At 37.8% G+C, this 21916-nt stretch overlaps 2 protein-coding genes across 6 annotated transcripts in view; one reads left to right on the top strand and one right to left on the bottom strand.

Moving 5' to 3' along the window:
* Nucleotides 1–94: 94 nt before the first annotated feature.
* Nucleotides 95–14582, bottom strand: RSRC2 (arginine and serine rich coiled-coil 2). Of its 4 annotated transcripts, none has more exons than XM_068163426.1 (10): nt 14449–14582; nt 11907–12063; nt 11281–11324; nt 8513–8703; nt 7387–7530; nt 3803–3925; nt 3622–3701; nt 2748–2977; nt 1219–1308; nt 95–747 (listed from the first exon to the last, which is right to left on the bottom strand). In XM_068163426.1, the coding sequence occupies exons 1-10, from the start codon at nt 14452–14454 to the stop codon at nt 568–570; spliced, it is 1245 nt and encodes a 414-aa protein (XP_068019527.1). In that variant the 5' UTR covers nt 14455–14582; the 3' UTR covers nt 95–567. The 4 variants fall into 4 exon arrangements, with proteins under 4 accessions (XP_068019527.1, XP_068019528.1, XP_068019526.1 ...); XM_068163427.1 differs by having other exon boundaries at nt 2748–2980; nt 8513–8725; nt 14449–14581; XM_068163425.1 differs by having other exon boundaries at nt 2748–2980; nt 14449–14581.
* A 123-nt stretch (nt 14583–14705) lies between these two features.
* Nucleotides 14706–21916, top strand: part of KNTC1 (kinetochore associated 1) — a 39452-nt gene continuing 32241 nt past the window's right edge. Inside the window, exons 1-13 of one of the 2 annotated variants that reach the window (XM_068163423.1) lie at nt 14706–14805; nt 15141–15278; nt 15382–15502; nt 15898–16013; nt 16320–16392; nt 17022–17099; nt 18166–18200; nt 18422–18532; nt 19402–19495; nt 19873–19925; nt 20204–20313; nt 21005–21059; nt 21390–21488. In XM_068163423.1, the coding sequence (XP_068019524.1) occupies nt 14803–14805; nt 15141–15278; nt 15382–15502; nt 15898–16013; nt 16320–16392; nt 17022–17099; nt 18166–18200; nt 18422–18532; nt 19402–19495; nt 19873–19925; nt 20204–20313; nt 21005–21059; nt 21390–21488 (1086 nt within the window). In that variant the 5' untranslated portion in view covers nt 14706–14802. Of the gene's footprint in view, nt 14806–15140; nt 15279–15381; nt 15503–15897; nt 16014–16319; nt 16393–17021; nt 17100–18165; nt 18201–18421; nt 18533–19401; nt 19496–19872; nt 19926–20203; nt 20314–21004; nt 21060–21389; nt 21489–21916 lie in introns of those variants that run through there. The other variant, XM_068163424.1, reaches the window with a different exon arrangement.

The raw sequence follows: 21916 nt of genomic DNA, 5'->3' as shown, positions 1-21916 counted from the left end.
ACAAACACTATTTATAACTTAAAATTTTCCTGACAGCTTTTAAATAAAGTTTTAAGAGCTTGGCCCAAAAGACAACTTAATTAACATAAAGACCTTAGAGAAAAAAAATGTCTTTATTATCAACCAGGGTTTTTTTTTGCACTGGATTATGTGCCTATCAGCCCAGAACGCTAAAGAACATCTACACAATGTTTCTTTCATGTTTCAAGAATTGGAAATAACTGTACAAGGTTAAAGTACAAAAGTACACAAGACAGTGGACACGAAATATCCATGTATGAGTTTCTCCCATCTGCTGCTTGGTTTGAAAAGTAGAACTTGAACTAAAAAATACTGTCCTTCTCTAGTTCTGCCAAGTTTAATGGAAGTGGGTATAACCTGATTACAACACTAACACCAGTATCACTGATCTGATATTTACAAAAAATTGTATTTTTAATAAATTAAAGTCAATGCAACACCCATGCAAGCTAGAGTTCTAGCTTTTTGGTGAACAAGGACCCAACATTTCAACAAGAGCCTTCCATAGTCCCACACTTTAAAACTGTATTGTTTCTTTTAATTTCCTCAAACTGTATCCATTCCTCGCATGGAAGATGTAAACCCCAATCCCATTCCTCTTTGCGTATGAGTCTGTGATCTTGCCATTTCATACTGTGCATCTAGATTTCTGAAAACCTCTTCCTGTTGTTTCAGTGTCTTGTAGCTTTCTTCATCAACAGAACTACAGCCAGCTTCATCCTCACTCTAGAAACCACAGAGAAGAAAACAAACATTAGCTGCACAGAAATCAGTGTTTTCATACACTATACTAAACATTAACAATTTTGCTTAGCTGCTTTCAAAAGCTACTAATTCAAGCATCTGCCTTTTTTCTTTCACTGTCAATTAACACATGGAGCTGTTCACCCAGTTCCTCTGAATTTCTAAATCATTCCTATACATCTCCAATTAACAAAGTGGTTTCTCACATGAATACTGGTTAGTTACACTACTAGACATGGCAACAGCTGCACTGTTAGCCAGAAACATGATGAAATTCCAGAATCTGAAGGGAATTCCAATTTAGATGCTGCTTGTGAACTTTAATGAGAAATACAATACTCCTAACCACAGGTACAGTACATCAGGTTAACTTAGTATTTTTACTGGTTAAACTACATTTTCAATAAATCACTACACTGCAATTAAGAAACTTTACAACACAGAACTCTTTACCTTAATGCCCATGAGTTTTCTGAATTTGACATTTTGGTCCTTGTTTCCAAAATTTAGTTTTTCCCATATTTCTGCAGACTGGGATTTATCCTGCACAAAAAAACCAAAATAAAACACACACTAATTAAAACCCCCACTGTTTTAGGTTAAGTTTCTATCACAATATGGTAACAATCAAAAAAACACTATTACAAATTAAGTCATTGCGTAGTGCTACCATAGCTGGAGGTAAAAGGTTTCCATGTCAGGTCTGAGAGCCCTGCACATCCTCACAGAACTTTTTTGTGAGGAATTCTACCTCCATTCAAAATGGAGGCACATCCTTCAGTTGGGCAGACTGCACTATCTGCCATGAAGTTTGAAAATCATATTAGAATTCATTAGGGAAGAATCAAATTTTATTACAATTAATCAAGCCAAAGCACAGAACAGGAAGAACTGTTTGGAAAGCACTTAGGTGTCTTCCTCCCTTCCTTTTTGCCCCCCATCAAGGCCACATGAACCAATTTCACTTTCTCACATTTTATGAAATAAACTGAAAAGTGAAGTGAGCTTGTTACAAAACAGATACAGAATGATAATTAATGTAACACACTTCCATAGTGACACTGTGTCAAAAGGACAAAAATACAAATTATCAAGTGCCAATTTTTCCATAGTATCAGCAGGCAAAACCTCTGCTTAAATACAGTGACCTTCTGAAAAAGCAACTGCTACCAGAACCTTTATTTGGCATCTACACTAATAGCAAGAGCATTTATGTGACACAGCATAGACATCTGAAGGCTTATTTGTATTCATAACTTCTAAGAGCCAATAACACCTTACTCCTGAAAAGTTACTAGTAAATTCTGCAGACTTGTTTTCCAAGTCTGGAATTGGACAGAATAGAAATGAAAAATACGTCTCAAAGTGGTCAATCTGTTTCCCTAGCTGAGCAATCGCTGTCCAGTGAAATTCCCAGTAGCAAGTGACAGGATGGGAGGAAATGGCCTCAATTTGCACCAGGGGAGGTTTAGGTTGGGTATTAGAAAAAGCTTAGTCATTGAGAGGGCTCTCAAAGACTGGAACAGGCTCCCCAAGCTGGTTGAATCTGCCCCCTAGAGTTGTTAAAAGACAAAGAGATATTGTGCTGAGGGACATGATTTCGCACCAAACTTGGTAGAGCTTGGCAACAGTTGGACTCAATCTTAAAGGTCTTTTCTAACCAAAATGACTCTATATAAAGGGACCACCTGAACTTGGTATTTAGTCACAAGTTGTAGGCACACTGACAAAGGTGACATGAAAATCCAGTTAGATATCTTAAGTTTTATGATATTAAGGGTTTTTCTGAGGCTCTTGTTTGCAACCATTTGTCACTAACATCTTAGTCCTTTCACTCCTGAAGTTTTACTTTGGCCTGTTGCTAATAAGGAAACTTTGTAGCAGGTGTAGAATTAATTTTGCTGGAAATAGCAAGAATCCTGAAACTGTCTGGAGTGCAAAATCTTTCCAAACAAGCTGCATGATAGAAAAGACAACATTACCCCTTCCTTTTTGCCTTGCCAAAGCATCTTCCGCTTTTTCTCTTGTTCAGCAAATTTCATTGGATTCACTGCAGCAGGGTTGTAATAGCTAGGAACAGCTATTCCAGTCTCTGCTAGTGCTTTTGCCTGCAGTGCTGCCATTTGAGCTGCCATTGCTATCTGAGGAGTGACTTGTGTTCCTGATGCCAGGAGAGCAGCAACATTAATAACAGAACCTCCAGTGGCTGCAGCTGCTGAAGAAGAAAGGTAACTTGGATCAGACAAGAAGTTCAAACTTTTTTTGGGAAACAAACAAAGAAACAACAAGAAAAATAATCCACACCCTGAACAAAAACACAAAACAAAATCCCCACTTTCCATCATCAGAAATAAATTGAACATGTCCAAATAACAAATGCACGATAGAATACAAGTCAGTTTTAAATTAAGAAACAAATCTCCAACAGTTTTGAAAGTTCAAGTGAAACTAATGTACCTCACTCTTCTAAATACCCCTGAGCCAGCAATAGCTCTCAAACTATTGTGTAATGATGCATAAAGAAAAGGTCCAAAGACCATCACAACCTCATTTACCAGCCCGATATACCAAGTACACAATACAAATGTTTTAAGTGATAAAAAACTGTAGTAATTTTTATTGGGGTTCTATGGTTATGTTTTGGGGGTTGTTTTGTGTTTTTCTGAGTGGTTGGTTGGTTGTTTTTCAAATGTGCCCTAGCTCTAGCTGTGTTTTTAAATATGGACCAAGTTAATCATTATACCGAAAAACACACCCTGCACATCTGTTGGACAGGACTGTAACACACAGCACATAGGCCTACACATCTTCCACTCACCCTACTGTTTAGGAATTAACATAATATACATTAACTACCTGCAGCCATTTCCTGTTGCTTCTGTTTTTCAACCATTTCTTTCTCTCTCTGTTCTTGCAGTTTCTTTGCTCTTTCCAGTCTAGAATTAAACAAACGAAAATAAAGATATTCAGACATGCAAAAAAATCAAGTGGCAGCTTATTCATGTCACATATAATTAAAGTCATAACAATTTCTGACCTTCTAGCTAGTGCCTCCTGTGCATCCATAGCTGTATTTCGTCCTCGAAAAGGCGGTGGACTCGGACTGCGGCTGTGACTCCGACTGAATCTTCGGGGCTTTTCAATCCTTTTCTTTCGCTCTCTGTAACCAAATACGACAGAGTTGCTATAATAATGAAGGTACATACATACCTTAACACTACCTTTAATCATACATTAATTTGGAGAGCTCTCAAGAACAGCTATCAGAGGGATTATAATATACAGCGTAACAGTCACACTTGCCCTTGTAGTAAGTCAGAGCCAAAACTGAAGGTTTCAAACCACAAGATGTATCAGAATGTGTAATTCTAAATATTCACGTATCCTCTTAATGTTTAGAACAAACAGATCTGCTCTAGAGATTTTCATTCTAAAACCTGATGAGAAAACATTGTGTAATATTCTGTAAAGTCAGTTGCAAGATACCTGTAAAATGGATCAAGCTACAGGAATGCTTTAAAACCATAAAAAGATCTTGTAGCACTATAATTATATTAAAAATGAGCATTTTGAAAAAGCCTGACTTCAAAACTGGAACAATACTCAAGGAAACTACTATTTGTCTCCCCTCAGTATAGTCCTCACTAAATGTGCTCTGGACAGCTATCTGAGGGAGGCTATCAAGCTAAATGGGAGAGCTGGTTTAAACACATGGGATTTGTCTTGAGTTAGCTCTTGAGGACAGTACTGTGCTGAGAACTATGAAGCATGTGCTCTATGGAGCCTGACAATCTGAAAAGAACCCAGTTAAAATATATTTTTAAGCAAAACCCCAAAATATTCAGGTTTGGTTATTCTTCAGTTGATTTTCGCCCCATCTTGCCGTATTTCTCTTTGCCAGGTTTCTCTCTCTGCTAATTGCAAGAGAGAAGGGTTTATCCTTGTTTAAGCCTCTGACGTTTTAAGCAAAATCAGTGCCCAACAAAGTTTAAATTACAGGAGCTATTACTCACATCTTTCCCAGATTTGCCATAAACAGTAAATTGAGATGCACAAAGATTTCTGCAATTTTCTATTTAGACATTACTTTCAATTGTTTGAGATAACAGCTAACTTTGCAACAGCCACTTTTTATTGTCATTCAGACATCCAGTTTCTGTTTGTAACCTGGGTAGCATCTACAAACACCACGAAACATAGGCTGAAGTTACAAAGAGATCCTTGTTTACATGACAAATCTGGTAGAATACAAAGGAGGCAGGACTTATCTTTTCATAGAAGATGACAAGATGCAGATTCAGGCACTGGGAAGTGACAGATCTGCATTCCTGAGATAAGATGTAATGCATGTTTCAAAGATACCTTCATTTTTCCCGTGCTGACTATTGTAGTTTGGTCTTGTCTTTGGTCTGATGCTTTATTGCACTGGTAAACATTAAGGAAATAAATATTTGAGCTTTTGTATTTAAGTACTTGCATTTGAAACAAGCAGATGGTGTCATGTTTTCCACCTAGCATTTAATCAGAGCAATGCCACAAAAGAACTGCCAGGAAGGTCCTACATGCTTAGAAACCAAAATGATTAGTTTAAATGCTAGTGAGAACAGATCAAAGAACCATCAAGAGAAGTTTGAGTCTACTGTTTACAAATGCTTGTCATAGCCTGTGACCTGTAACAATAAATACTGCATTTCACTGTTTTAACAGGGTGAGTTTCCAGATCATGTTTATCAGGCTTGTGAAGAGTTTTCCTCAAGGCTTCTCTGTAAGTCTCTTTACAAAGGTTTCATCTGAGCCCAGAACTTGATGAAGGTGTCCTAGCTACTGTTAAAAAGACTTATGCCTCACTCACTTTCCTCCTCTAGGCTTTGCCACACTAAAACAGGGCTTAAAAAGAAATGGGTTCCTGCAGTATGTCCATCACCATCCAACAAGGTGAAGAAATTCCTAAACTTTCTTACTTTTTCTTCCCACACTTGCTATTCTGTTTTAGGTAATTTACATTTCACTTCAGAAGAAAAAATAACTCTGGAATGTGAAGTTTTCATGGAGCCATTAAATACAAAGTATTCAAAATATTAAAAACAGTGCACATCATCTCTAACAACTGGAAATAACAGTGAACTGAAGCCTTACATGGTGAAGGTGGCTTAACTACCATTAAATGCAAGTAACATGTATACCAGTTGAAGACCCATCTCTACTCACCCCAGCTGAAAGTGTGTGCCAAAATAAAGTAGGACACAAACCATGCAATTCAACTAGTTCTTCAGAAAGAAGTCTTCTTAACAGTTTCACAAGTGATGTTGTAGTATTACACCAGTGTGCTAGATTCTTAAGTCTCCAACGATCCACCGTAATGCTGAGTAGCCATAACCAACTCCTACATCCTTTAAATACGCAATTTAAAATATTCTAGTGAAAATACTTCTAAACAAACTGAACACTGGCAATGATTTCTCAGGAGCTTTGAAGGAACACCACTTCGTATTCAAGCTACTTTACTTTAAACAAGTATGAGAGGAAAAAACACAACTCCAGCAGTCATTACACACTATTTCAGCTTACTCATTGAGAAAAATCCTCCAGGGCCTTAAGAACGCAAAGGTGACACATACAAAATAGAACTCTACACCAAAATACTGAATGATTCATCAGTATGGGAAAACAAACTTCTACACAGCGATGAAAACCTCAACTCAGCATATTCGAGTTGAGGCATGGATTGAGATATCTGCACTAGAGTCCGTCTGCCAGACACAGAATACACCAGCATGTGTTCAGATAGTGTTTTAATCTGCATTTCTGGAATTTAAGGAGGAATTTAATGGGAGCACCCAAGACAGGGAGAGAAGTTAACATGATAAATATTCTCATGCTGAACTTGACAAAAAGGAGTTAGTAAACAGAGTAGTATGCTCAGATCAGAAATAATCCATCTCTAAAATTCACCTTAGCACTACACTAATTGTACCAGTTCACAAACAGGACATTTTTAATGTGCTTTGTGGAGCTGACAAGAGGCTTCTGACCAGTTAGTGATTCCCAGCTAAGTCTCCCCTTTTATGGTACATACAAAACAGAAGAGCTAGTACCTTTGAAGTGGTAGTTTGCAAACCACACTACTCTCATATGGAACACATGAAACGGTTGTTAATTCTTTAGTTTTTCCCACTTAAATTTATCAATTGTGCTATTAAAAGAAGTAAATTCAGTTACAGTATGAGAAGCCAAAGAGACCCTGAACTGTGGTAATCGCACCATAATTTTTGAGTAGTGATTTACTTTCCTTCCACTATATTGGTCAAAAGTTTTAAATGTTGCTTTTAGAAGATACCCACAAAAATCACCAGTTAAGCATTTATAACTGCTAACAGGAAATCATGGTATGGAGGGGCAAGAATGAAAAACACTTAAGCTGTCTATGATAGATGTTTCTGTATATGAATGAAAATTACCCAGTCCTTAACCCGCTCTATCAACATGGCTGAGAAAAAACGCAACATATTTAATTACACTGAACACATAGCAACTGCCAAACCCATCATTCTTCTGTACATCAGCCCACTGCAATGTTCAGTCAAACACTACCATTAAGTGCATAGGGAAATTCAGACTTACCTGCTTCTACTCCTAGTTCTGCTTTTACTTCTACTTCTGTGTCTGTGCCTAGATCTTGATCTAGAACGAGACCTCGCACGTCGTTTTCTCTCTCTGCTGCGAGATCGGGATTTTTTCCTATCACGACTTCTACTACGATGACGTCTGAAACACATGTCCCAAATTCTCACATATATTTTCATATTTAAATTAAACTTCTACTTAAGGACTTGCACACAGGTTCATCACCACAAGGCAAAACCAACCAGGCAGGGTGGGGGGACTGCAAACTACACAGGGAAGAGCTCATGCCCGAACAGTTCAAGTTGTAAAACAAGGAGATGAAATGGGAAAGGACCCAAACACTACCACCAGCCACAACAGGAAAGTGTTATGCAGCATTTACATAACCAATCATACTCATCATCAGAGCTATTTTTAGTTCATTAAAGCCTACATCTTGAAACAAACAAGTGGCCAAGACAATTTAATGCAGGAGTCTTGAATCAAGGCAACAAGACTCTCCTCTCCCCATGGTATTCCAATACCTTAGGGAAGAGAGGCCCAAATTTCAGCTTGTGAGTCACACACAGTCACTCTGCGTATCATTAGCTGAAGCTTGTTCCTTGCTATTGTGTTGACTACAGATGCCTCAGCCTTGAGCAGAGCTGGCTGCAAAGTTCTCCAGGCAGCAAGCCAAGCAGCTTTCCTCCTGAGCGTGCTATGTGGCCTATCCTACAAGGAGGCTTAGACAGCACTGTCTCTGGGTAAGCTCCTGGGTTAGGAGTTAAAAAGATAGGACACTGCTAAGGTCCATTTTCTTTCCCATCACTGACAACATTTTATACACTCCAGTCGCCAGGCATTCTAACCTCCATAGGCTAATGACAGACATATGTATGTAGACCCACATAGAGCCTGAGAGATACTTTGTATTTTTATGCAACCAATCTGAAAAAAAACCCGACCCACAAACAGCAGGAAATTGCACAACCCAATGAAAACTAAACCAAGCAATATATAAATGGATGCTTCAAAGTTAAATTAGTTCAGTAATGTATCTGAGCTCTACTTCAGGCATCTACCCAAGTTCTAAACACTGCTTTTGGTAATGTACTTAAAGAAATGTCATGTAATGACAACTTACCTTTCACGAGACCTGGATCTTGAATGACTCCTCCCTCGTGATGATTTTCTCTCTTTGCGTTTGTGTCTATCCTCACCATTTTCAGATGAATTTAGGCTATCTCTTCCCTTGTCAGAAGAATGTTCTTTGTCATTGTGGTCTTCAGATTTGTGCTTCTTGGAGGACTTCTCTTTGGATTCGTGTCTTCTTGCCTGTTTTAAGAAGAAGTTGGTTCTTTCAGGAAAATAGTGCAACAAAGAGAGTTAGTATGGGTATCAGAAGATAAAAAATGATAAGTTGTGATGCAACATTAGTAACCTTAGGAGTGCGACTCAATCATGAGTGATGGCTATTTTACCTAATGCCACCAACTACTCAAAGTTGTAAAGGTACACTGTAACTTTTCCCCCTTTTCCCTCCTCCCCACTGTCTAAAAGATTTCTAAAGCATCCATCAAGGTATCTCTACATAGTTCCCATAAAAGAGTTCACAGCATTTTAACAGTCATAACTGTCATTCTCAGTTACTGTTTCCATTCCAAACATATCTTTTTTTAAGCACCTGACAATTTAGGAAGATGCAGATAAAGACACACTCACATTTCTAGGGAGTATTTAGTATTTGCCTAAGCCTACCACATAGAATGATACTTAATTCCATACACGGTTGCAGACAGACTATTTTGCTTTTAAAACTCAACCAGTTTTCTATGCATCATTAGACAATTTTTAGAGCAAAACTCTTTGGTCAGCAACCTCCATCAGTTTTTAAAAAGCAAAGTAGTAAGTTACATGGTTGACACCCTGGTTTTAGTATTTAAAACCAACATGTATCACTCAGACCTCCCACAGTAGTTTTAAATTAAAGATATGTTGCTCCACTATACTGCAGATTCTTCCTGCAGTGCCTCATAAAAAAAGATTCCTTTTTATAGCCGCAATGCCAAAAATACTTAGCAAGGTCAGACCTGATTTTTGCCAGTGTTTTCCCTGGAGACTAAGTCATGACATCAACACCTTTTCTTAATATATCCACTTTAGTTTGAAATCTTTCTAGCACAAAAGCATAGGCAGCCTAAGGTTTACCTTCAACTCATAATTTAATATGTGAGCTTTAGACTAAAGGCCAATTCTTCAGAGGGTTTTTTGCTTATGTAAATCTGTTAACTACTCCTAAATTCTTTCCTACATTCAAAACTCACTCTCCCAGAGGAAGCAAGTCTGGAGAAGATGCTATAATTATCTTATACCCACTTATCCAAGCTTTACTAACTCCTTATTAATATATAGCCACATTTGATTATAGTTTGAGTAGCTAGTGAAGCCAGTGTCTTTTCCTTTTTTTATTCCTAATTTCTTGAATAGTCAGTTGAAACATAAAAACGCATCTGAGGTTGGAGATGTTAACTGTACATTAATTTTCAGTATGCATTTACATAAGCAGTTGTTCTGAGATATGCACTAAAAGGAGTTACTGATATTCAGTATTTAGTCTACAGACTACGAGCTTAATCTTGCAAATGAATGAAAACAGTAAGTCTGCTTTGGGACATTAATCCTTATCTGTTCAGGCTGTGAAATTTAGGAATTACTAAATAAACAGTGTAAGATTAGATCCAACAGCATGGCAAAACACAACATCATTTCAAGTGAAGATTTTTTTCCTTTTTTTTTTAAACATTAAAGAGATTTTAATTTCCTTTTAAATAATGTCTTCCAGGCACACACTTACTAATAAACCACCATTATATCCCATAACGGATTTAAGATATTTTTAAGGGAAATGAGTTTGAATGACTAATAGTTACCTTATCATGAAGTAGGCTTATAATTTTGCTATCTGAGTCTGCAGCGTCTTCAGTTCAGTCTCTTCGCGCATTAGCACGCTGAGTATGATTTATTATAGAAATGTTATCATGTGAGCTAAACAAGATATTCAATTTCACAAAAACTCTCCTAGATTATTTCTCCTTTTTTTTTTTTTTCCTCCTCGTTTTTTAAACAGAGCTTCCATTGGAATGGGGGGAAAGGAGAATTTCCTGATCCAGGTTTAAAGTTAAAAAAAGTACCTCATCTGACCCAGGCTGCTATTGCCCCACATGGCTTAAGCTTCTTTGTGACTATTTTAACGTTCCCGGGTTGGCTTGTTTCATCTCTTCTCTGGTGTTTATGCCAGTTATTTTCAAGGTACTACTGATGCTGTCTCTCCTCACTTTCCTATATAAACATACATTTATTCATTTAAAAAGAGAGGCAGCCCTCAGAAACTTTTGCTGCTACTGTCATGTTTCCAGCTGACTCAGCTTGCTTGTCAAACTATGACAGTCTTTACAATTAAGGGATGCAATAGCAGAACTCAGTCAGGTGGGGAATTACTTTTAATATACTTAAGTAGATGGGTATGTATCATTGTAAAGTCCTGAACATTGGCCAGGAGTAAAGCCACCCAAGGCTTTTGGTTAATGGAAGCTCTGTGAAAGTCATCAAGAACACCATTCTACTTCTCCACATGAATTCTCTTTTGGCTGTTTCCACACAGAAAAAGAAAAGAAAAAATTAAGTTACTAGTTTCTGAAAGCATTTTTCTATACAGCTATTACCTTGTCAACATGATGGCTGCAATCATGCTTCACTATGAAAGGATCTCCATATACATTTTTAAGTTTAAAGTTTCCAATTTCTTGTACTTACCATAAAGTCATTTCTAAAGGTTTACACATGTGCATAACTACAAGATACTTTTAAAAGATGTATTGTAAAATTACCTAAACGCTACAAAGTGTTAATTACCTCTTTGCTTCTGCTCCGGCTTCTATGTTTTCTTCCTTCAGTATCTGGAGAAGAAAAAGTTTATTGTTATTTACCAAGTCAAAGAGATCAACAGGCTATGATCTTTCTAGCTCCTTTCAGTTATTCCACCCCTCAAACTCGAGAATAAACAGCATTATTTGAACATCTATTGCAGAAAGTAAACTCCAACTGTTACTCCCAGTTCTTGGCTTGTATGTAAGTTCTGACAGTGAAAAATCACCCTGTGTCAGACTTCAGCCACATTCTTCAACCAGGTAACCTTATTTTTGTTACAACCACACAATATTGTCCCAGTCTAAGCACATCTAATTAAAATGAAGACAAAGTAGTATGTTTTTCTGTTTGGCGTTGTCATATTTCTCCTGTCCAATCACCTGAACACTGACAAGGCTTTTTTCCTTAACATTTCAGTCATTAAAATTGCTAAGTTTCAATACAAGACATTTAAGACACAAACCCAAAACTAGTAGCTTCAATTTTTCCCCAATTATACCAAGTTCATAGAGCTAAGTCTGTAATTTTTTCCAAAACAACTTTAAAAGGTTTCAGATCTCCAAGCATGCACCAGAACAGTAGTAAGCATTTTGTTAATCTGAAGACCATACCTGACTTTCGTCTCCTTTCCCTTGACCGTGATCGTGATCTTGAGTAATGATGCTTTGATGTTCTAGGAGAACTAGAGGCATCTGATTGCTCCTTTTTCTTCTCTCTTTCTGGAGAGGACTTTTCTGGGGCTACTCCATCTCGTTCTGTATCGCTACCCTACATGTGAAGGTATAAACTTTAAAACCAACCTTAAGACTGCACAACAATTTTCTTTTAACAATTACATGACTATGATTATTTGAGGTCAACACTGTCCTGACAGATCTAAGTCACTTCACAAGCTAAGGTGTCGCTGACGCATAATACAAAATCCACACACAATGAAGTTTGATGAGAAATTAAATTAGGTATTTTGTATCAAGTGTTAGTGAACTTTTGAATAAGGAAAAGCCTCTTAACAGTACTCCTGTGCAAAAAAGTGTATTTTTGCAAGAGTACCTACAGGTCACACCCACCTGTCCCAACAATTTCTGTATCATATTTCTCTTGGATGACAAAAAGCAAGCTGTTCCAAACCCTTCCAAGCCCTGACCTAGGAGACCTCAACTCAGAAACTTATCTTCTGGAAATCAGTCAAGACTACTTTGTATTCAATGGTAGAAGTAAACATGTGCAACCAGTGTAATAATCTGGCCCAGAAATGCTCTTTGCAAAGATAACTTATTAGCACAGTGGAGCGCTTTAATTCACACGGTTTTCTACCAGCTGCAGTTATTTACAAACTGAACACCACATGTGAAAACCTCTCAAATACCGATTTTTTAATTCCTTATTTTATAAACAAAGCTGCTAATTTTGCTTAAATCAGACTGTCATTAACACACTGTGTATTAACAGTAGTTTTTCACAACACACTATAGATAAATCTTCAAATTTGTATTTCAGCTGCTGCTCTTCAGTCTGCCCAGTTCTTTATTAATTTCCATCGGCACAAAGATACATCTATAGTAAAGCCATTCCAAGGGCAAGAGATAAAGCAGCTGTTTTCCATGCATACAGGCTACATCAAAACACACCAGCATATAACCAAAAGCACTGACTGTTTAAAATCACATCTTCAGCAGAGCTTTGATCGCTACCGATACACCACCCACATTCTGAAAATTTCAGAACATTAGAGTAGGAACAGACTCCCCTGTTTGTGATCTTCATCAACACAATCTTTGGCATTCTACATCTATCGCCTGTTTACCTATACTTCCCCCCACTTCTACTAAAACACTCTCTTCTTCATCCATTTTCAAAAGACTCAGCTAAAAGTTTCAAAGGAATGTTGAGGTTCCTATAAATTCACGCTTAGAAGTTACTTGAGAAGCATAAGGCGATTACCAGCTAATAGTCGAGGTTAACTAGGTTTTTAAACTGAAACTGAGCCCAGCGCCACATTTTCCAAGGCCACCAGTCTCATTATTTATACACACTGCTGCTCATTAGAGTGTCCTTGTGCACGACACCTTAAAGGAATCCACCACCTCTATAGAAACACAGACACAAAAGCCTGACAGACTTTAGGAGGAGCAATAATCTCGCTGAAGTGCATATGGATTGGGCACACGCTGTTTCATTGAACAAGTCCTCATCAACTACCTCAGAGGAACCCCAAAGATAACTCCTGTAATTTAGGTGCAAAACTACGGGTCTGTAATTCTTCAAGCTCCTCTACAAAGTAAGTTAATCTTGTTCTCAAGATAGTATATAAACCGAAAAGCACCGTTAAAAAAAAATTCGTTTTCTTCAGAAGTTTACGTTCCTCTTGTTCTGTTTCACCACAGGGCAGATGCTTAATTTAAGTACTTTAGATGACTAAACACCCCAAACTATTTAAAGTCTGTTTTGTTTGGGTGTGTTTGCACTCACGACTAACTTCGGGTGAAAAAAAAAAAAAAGGGAAAATCCACCACATCAGGTTTGATAACTACTCTTATTGGTTCCTCAACTTAATTATGGGACAAACACTTTTACATAAATACAGCCACACTCTTAAACCCTTAACATAAAGGGCAGTGAAAAACTACTGCGAAGACGTTTCCAACTGGTATTAGCCATAAAAACAGTAGTATGTGGGCAAGAACACGCTCAATACAACAGGCCTGTGACCAGACGCAAAATAAAGTAACGTAGCTACAAGAACGAAAACTGAACATGGACAGCCCAACCGCCAAATTGATCTCCTCCCTCTTCTCTTCCCAGGGAATCTGTGCCCCCAGCCCTCCGACCAACCCCTGCTCCTGTAGTCACGTCAACCAAGAAACGATAAAGCCTCGGTCACAAGGCCTCTTCGTTTCTCTACGAGCCTAGATTACTTTAACAGAAACTTCTGGAAACAGGCAAAGAACTAGTGGGTGATAAGCCGCCACCTCCTCTGCGAGGCCCATCATGGCGCCGGCAAGCGAAGGAGCGGCGGGCGCCATTTTGTCTCTCCGACCACACGGCTTCCCGACACATCCCTCCCCATCTCACACGCTCTTCTCTCCCGCCCCGCGGGAGCCCTCTTTCCAAACAGTCTCCCTCCTAACATACCGGCGGCCAAACACCACTTACCGCCATGATTGAGCGCCCGGGACGTCGCTCCCTTCAACGGCTCCTCACAAGGGGACCAAGCACCCTCAGCAGCCCCGGCCGTAGTGCTCGCGAACCGCGGCGACACACCCCACCCTCCCTCTCGCTCCAGGCGCCCGGATGTAACCAGGGGCGGAGACAGACGGCGGAGCAAGGGAGCCGCGGTGCTTTCTGGGGGTGGGAGCAAGGATTAGGCGGTGTCTTAGCAACGGAGCCTTTCGGGTTTGGAAGAGGTTTGGTCCACTCTGCGCCCCGTAGCGCCACCGAGCGCTCCCGCCAATTTGAAAACTTGAGGCGGCTGAGACAGCGCTGAGTTTGTCACCGGCCTCCAGGCCTATGGTGAGGAAATGAGAGAACGGCTCACGATCCCGGTGGGCAGGACTGGGGGTCCGCTGCGGGGTAGGGAGGGCTGTCTGGCACTGCATTTCTTTCAGCCTCTGGCGCGAATCATCTGTCCACCAACCTGCGCTCAGTTAGACCCGCTGAGGACATCAGCTCGGAGCCACATTGCTCTTGAGACTTTGTCTTTCTGAAAACACATTTGCCTTTAAGAGATCTACCCTACTATCTTGCCTCCTGATCATGATAGCATCATAAAATCAATAATTTGCATGTGGTCCTATACCGTTTTCAAAGCTCTGCTTTACTGTGTATCCCTTAAATGTTTACCGTAGGTAAATATGTGGAATGATATTGAACTTCTTGCAAGTGACGACACACGGAATGAACAGCTTGCTGTAGGTCTAGGACATGAATGTGGAACAGCATTGTACCAAGTGGATACGCTACTTCAAATCACATCTTCAGAAAAGGTAGAATTCTTCAAAGCTGTGTCCTTTTTCTCAATAATTACCAGGACTTTTGTCATATTCTCTGAAGCGTCTCAGTTATATGTAACAACCTTTTTGTTGTTAGGTCTCCATTAATCCACAGCTGTACGCATGCAGTTCAAGGGATGGCACTATTGTTGTTGTTGACAAATCGGTGGCACTTCTTGACAGTACTGGGCAGTCTCTTCAGATGCACCTTCAGTTTGGTAAGTTCATTCCTTTAGACTTCCACTGTAACTTGAAACTGACTTTTAAAATATATTAGGTTTGTATAGGAAAATACAGTGCATATTTAAGTAGCCTGTAAAAGGAGGTGTTATAATAAATACCTCAGTAATACAAAGTGATTGTTGCCTCTCTACATAGTTGACTACATATTTCTGTACAGCTCAATTAGAATGCTCATTAAATTGACTGAAAGGGGAATAATAGATATGAAAACCACTCCCTGTGTGATGTGTACTGTAATTTCTTTAATCAAAATTGATAAGTTTGAAGAAATCTTTGACACTGCATTGTCTGATTCCTGCATTTCAAGTAAGAATGATAACTGATAAAAGCCAAATCTTAATATTTGACATTTTGCCATGGAACTTTTCAGATACTAATGTGGATGTAGTTGGTATGTGTCAAGAAAAACAATTTCTTGTGGTTGGTGAGAGAAGTGGCAATTTCCATCTTATTCACATACCCTCAAAGCAAACCTTGCTAACTAAGGTACAGTAATTCTGATTTTCTTGAAAATATTTTGTTCTCAGGAGTCCTAGAGTTGTTGATTCCAAATACCAAAATATAAACAGACTGATTAAAGGGATGCTTTTTGTTCCCATAAGTAACAGATAAACAAATTATATCTAGGAATGGCATGTGTAAACAAGAACCCATTCTCCTTGTAAGAAAAAAAAGTTTAAAGTTTGCCCTGCTGATCAGTATTTCCAGTTTTACTGTTTGTTTTGTTTTTTCCCCAAGTAAAATAAAATATGGAATAACAGTCTAAGAATCATTATGCTGATTAAATTTTAGGTTTTGGTTGAAAAATCTTCCAGTGAAAATACTTATTTACATCTGTTTATTGAAAAAGATAATACAGATGCAGGTAAGAATTTGATATTTACTTTTTCCCCCCTTGTCTCAATTTTTGTGATTTTTTTTTTCTCCCCTGACATTAATATAATACAGAAAAAGAGAATATAAAATAAATAATGATACAGCTTTACTTTGCATTGTACACATTAAATGCACTCTTCCTAATGCTTTCCTGTAAAGATATTAAGTTCTCATTGATTGTTTTATAAATGTCACAGAAAACAGCAAACAGTCAGAACTCAATGTATTTAGCATAATCTCAAAAGAAAAAAGTATGAAAATGCTCAAAAAGGAAGGATCCCTTCTCTCTTCTTCTGTCAGATTTGAGATTTTAGTAGTTCCTGTTCTTCCATAAACGCCTAGTCTTGTTCTGTCACAATATAATGTATTTAAATGTAGTTCTGCCATGAAAATGGAATTTGCAGTCTGATGGATTCATACAAAAATCATTACTTTAAACAAAACTCCAAGGTGTACGAACTTAATCAATTCTTCATAGAAGGTGACAAAATTTTTGTTTAAAGATAGTCTAATCCATAGGTCAGATAATTTTTTTGTCAGTTATTTCACCATCTTATTTAGATCTTTGCTTGAATACTTAAGTTTGAAATATTACATTAGAATTTTTTTTTTTTTTAGGTATTTATCATATGTTCATTCTCACAAAAAATGGATTCTTCTGCATTATATGTCTCCCACTTGGTAAAATACAGGAAGGTAGGATGATCTACAAAGCACCTGAGATTTCTGCCCCTGTACACTGCACTGGTTAGGCCACACCTTGAGTCCTGTGTCCAGTTCTGGGCCCCTCAGTTTAGGAAGGAGGTTGACTTGCTGGAACATGTCCAGAGAAGGGCAAGTTGGTGAGGGATTTGGAACATAAGCCCTATGAGGAGAGACTGAGGGAGCTGGGATTGCTTAGCTTGGAGAAGAGGAGGCTCAGGGGAGACCTTAGTGCTCTCTACAACTACCTGAAGGGAGGTTGTAGACAGGCAGACGTTGGTCTCTTCTCCCGGGCAACCAGCACCAGAACAAGAGGACACGGTCTCAAGCTGTGCCAGGGGAGGTTTAGGCTGGATGTTAGGAAGAAGTTCTACACAGAGAGAGTGATTGCCCATTGGAATGGGCTGCCCAAGGAGGTGGTGGAGTCACCATCATTGGAGGTGTTTAGGAGGAGACTTGATGGGGTGCTTGGTTGCATGGTTTAGTTGATTAGGTGGTGTTAGATGATAGGTTGGATGCAATGACCTCAAAGGTCTCTTCCAACCTGGTTGATCCTATTCTATTCTATTCCATTTGAACAGGAAAAGCTGTATTAAAAAACTTTTCCATGATATTTCTAATAGGAATAAAATATCGAGTTGGGATTTTCTATGTAATCTTATTTTGGTTTTAAAGGGAAACTGATAATACAGCTAATTCTGTAATAAAATCAGTTTTGCACTCTTCCAATAGCTGCTTTACCTTATGTTTTTCTGAGTTGCTGCTTTGGAGATAGTACTGAGTGCTATGGAAGCAGGATTTAATGCTACAATTGATCTTAGCTGTACTGAAGAGTATTGGGAATAAAGTTTTAATGCTGTATATTTATTAGTTAATTTTCTGTAACTCAGTACCGGGATCAATAGAAATAGACTCTGTCAAAGATCCTGGCTAAAGCATTTGTCAGCATGGTTGGGTTATGATTAAACTGTTCTTTATGACATTTAGTGACTTCTTAAAATTCTGGAAAGCCTCATTTATTACTGATTACTGATTTTTATTTTCTTGGGTTTTGATGTAGCCATTGGCAAGATGGATATGACTACAGCAAAGGAAGTAAGAAACGCCTGCTAACTCCTAACACGTCTGTAACAAAACTTTGCTCTGTACATTTCATTGACTACTTACCAATTTATTATTGCAATTCATAATTGTGTTTATTACTATTTCTGCACATGTAGAAGTGAGCAGTTCGAGGTTTGATCCACTGATTGTATAAACAACATTTTTTTTTGTTCCCATTTTGTATGTATTCCCTTCATCTTTCACCACACAAGTTACAAGGACAGATAAAGACAGCTTTCATCTCCACAGAAGAGTATCACAACCTTGGCTGTCAGAATTTTGTGATAAGTAACTCAGCGAACAAAATCCACTTGATAGTTGGGGTAAGTACCAAGAATGTATTTGTAACAATTTTATGAGACCAATGATGGTGTTTTATGATCTAGCTGGTAGAAAAAGATCATAAACTTTTTGCACTATGCCTTTTTGTCTTTTATTTCCTTCACTGTAAATTTAAAGGTTATCAGTTGTGCAGCCTGTCCATAGTTTTTCTTATGAGCAAGTAAGTGTTGCCATTGCAGAACTTGTTTTGACCCTGGTTGCATGACCTTAGTAAATCACTATGGTTTCTGTACAGATGAGTCTGTTTATAGTCTCAGCCTTGAGCTCAGAGACAAAGTCAAAACTGACAAGGGTCTTTCAATCAGGTTCATGTTCAACAAAGACTTGCCACAGTAAAAATCAAGGTCCAAATTCAACAAAGCCTTTAAGTGTGAATTAAGTACAGCAGTTAATAAAAAATATATATAGAGAGAGAGAGGCATATTTTGAAATGTTATTTTGGACTAGAAACAAATTTTCACTGACTGAAACTTGTTGAATTTAGTGCATTTTTTTTTTCAATAGATTCAGTGTAGGTTTCATTCAGGCTTTTATGTTCTATGAGAATGGAAAGGGGCTATTTTGAAAGCCCTTTTGATCTTTTGTGAAAACCCTGCAGTGTTTTTCAGAAGAACCAAAACTATTTGGGGACGGTGACCGTAACAATTACTGTAGCAAAGGCCAGTCTTGAAAGGAGAGAGAAAAAGCTGAATTAAAAAATAAAGAAATAAATGTATTTTTCTGAATGTCAGCATTCACCAGCAATAGGTGAAGTTGGTTCTGCAGCTTTCCAGTTTAAAGACGAGTTGTAGAAGTATACCTGTCAATGGCCAGCTTGCTAACGTATAACCCTATTTGACTTTACTAACAGGGTAAAGGCGATTACATACTCTCCAAATGGGAGGTGGACACTGCCAACAACCTGGTGTCTATTCAAAGTTTTGTTGATTCAAGTCTGATCAAAGGTAAAGGAGAGATTTTTCTCTTTTTATAAGGAAATATAGAGTAGTATTCACATATAATACTAAGACATTTAATACTAACGCATATAACACATATATATTTATATTTAACACATATAATACTAACGCATTTTCAGGTATTTCATTGATTTTAGTAAACAGACATACACCAAATGGAACACTTCTTGTAAAATGCATACTTCAAAATTGTTGAATTTAACTTAGAAGTATAAATCACTGTTCTGTTTCAGCTAAATGTCAGAGTCTTAGGAAGTTCCATGAAGTTGAACATCTGAGGGTTCTAATACTTGCACATTTTAACATGTTTTTGATGCAATACATTTCTCAAGAAAAATAATAAATTTATGGATATTTTCTAGATGCAGTGAAACTTCAAGTTCTTGACAATCTGCTATTTGTTTTAGATACAGAGGTATGTGTTGTGATTTGGCTTAGTCTTCATTTTACAATCTTCTTGAACCATCTCTAATATATTTATTTTTAAAGTAATAGTTTAAAAATATGTTTTCACAAAATAAAGATGCTTGTATTTGCAGAGGATCTTGATTTTAATGTGGGTTTTTTTTCTTCTATTCCTAGTCATTATTTAAGCTATGAAACATGTTAATACTCTTCTTTTAAAGAGACAAATAATGTCTTCCATGAAGAAAATATTAAATCCATATCTGGTTTTATTTGGTTTTAATCTAGAATATTTTAAGCCTGTGGGATATCTATTCTTTTACTCTCATTTGGGATTGGCCTTCAGTACGGATTGAAGAATTTCTGCTAAGTACAGAGTCAGATTCTCCAGTCACGTGGTAAGTAAAGCATTAGAGCACCAATTCTGAAAAGCTGTCTGTTATTAATGGAAATGTGCCACAAACACTTGATTATTTTTTTTTTTTCAGTGAATTTTTAGGAGTCTTTGTTGAAACCTTTCTAGTCAGTAGAACGAAATAATTGGCCTGTATGTATCCTTAGCTGTGTGTTGTAGAAAAGAAAATTTTGGTGTTTTCTGCTTTTTCTTGGTTTATCTGTTACTGCTAATGGATTTGGCTCATAAGCTGTATCATGTAGGAAATGCTTGTCTAAAGTAAGGTGCATAGTATTGGTTACAAGTCTGATGTTACAACAAAGTGAGACTGTCTTTTGGATAGATAAATAGTAATAGCTTGATTCTGCAGATGGAGAAACATCTGGACATGTATGCATTGGTTAAAATGCTAAACTTTAATGCCAATTAAGATAAGACAAAATCTTTGACTCTTTCCACTGCTCTCTGCCGGTTAAAAAAAAAATCAGATTCATTTGAAAAGCATTAAAATGTCAGAATTTAAATGTATGTCCTCTACATGCTAAACCACTGTTACTCTAGGTGCACTGAAGGGTTTTAAAATGTACCAGTTTCCACAAAAAACTAACTTTTCTACAAGTCAGGAGCAAGACTATTTAAGTTTTAATGTAAGATTCATACAGTATATTTTACTTTTTCCCTTTCTTGCTCTGTAGGCAAGGGCTTGCCAATGTTAAACTGATAGTCATGACAGCACCAGATAACAAACAGGTATAATCTCTTTATCTGTGTTCTGTTCCTCAATTGTTAAGCAGTCAGTCACAGAAAGAAATTGGGGAGGAGGGGGTTGGGGGGGGGGGGTGCAGAAAAGAAGATCACTAAATATTTGGAGCAGATAGAATTCTTAGGAGCTCAAAGTCAAAACTGAAATGTGACTGTCTGTATATTATGATACAATAAGTGAGAGGCTATTGCCATGTCTTATGGTGCTGACCAGGGCAAGCTGCCCTGCTGTTTGGGTTTTCCATGGATTGTTTGGAGTAGAAGTGATTCTGCAAACATCGCTGTGTCCCTTCTGACTTGTGTTCTCTTTTTCCCTAGATGAGAAGTCTGATGGTTTTTGCATTGCCTGCTATGCAACCACTCTATTCTTTGGAAGTATCTGCTGTTTCTTCACTTGTTCTAAGTGGGATTGGCACGGTGCGTTTAGATAATTTGTTGTTCTGCTTCGAATAAACATAGTTGCCTTAATAGGTTTAATTATTAAAGAGGGTACAGTGTTATTCCTGTTAGATTAGAACCAATTTGGGCTAGAAACCTCTCAGAAGCTGTAGGAGGAGAGATTAAATGATGGCCCCAAAGGAGGGAGAAAAGGTCACAATATATAGCAGATTGAACAGGTTAATACTAATGCCAGTTCTTCTTGCTGCCACTACAGCTAAAAGCTGTGTGAAGTTTTATGTTCTCTTAGCATAAAAAAATGCTCTGGATTTATTTAGGATTTATAAATCTAGGTGAGAGAAATTCTTCTATTGTTTAAACTGCTTCCTTAGAAAGACTTTAACTAAAGAAAGTCTAAAAAGGGTGAGTTTATTCTGCACAGTTAAGAAATTTTAGACAGAAACTAT

This window comes from Melanerpes formicivorus, unplaced genomic scaffold (assembly GCF_026170545.1).
Source record: "Melanerpes formicivorus ecotype bairdi unplaced genomic scaffold, bMelFor1.0.p_v2 SCAF_72, whole genome shotgun sequence".
NCBI lineage: Eukaryota > Metazoa > Chordata > Aves > Piciformes > Picidae > Melanerpes > Melanerpes formicivorus.
This window is presented reverse-complemented; position numbering and strand designations above follow the sequence as displayed.

Bases quoted from the DNA above. Each gene is read 5' to 3' on its own strand.
- RSRC2 (XM_068163425.1), bottom strand. The intron at 3,926-7,386 runs GTAAGTCTGAAT...ATTTGGTTACAG, and splicing joins AGAACTAGGAGTAGAAGCAG to AGAGCGAAAGAAAAGGATTG. The intron at 3,702-3,802 runs GTCAGAAATTGT...GTTTAATTCTAG, and splicing joins CAGGAGGCACTAGCTAGAAG to ACTGGAAAGAGCAAAGAAAC.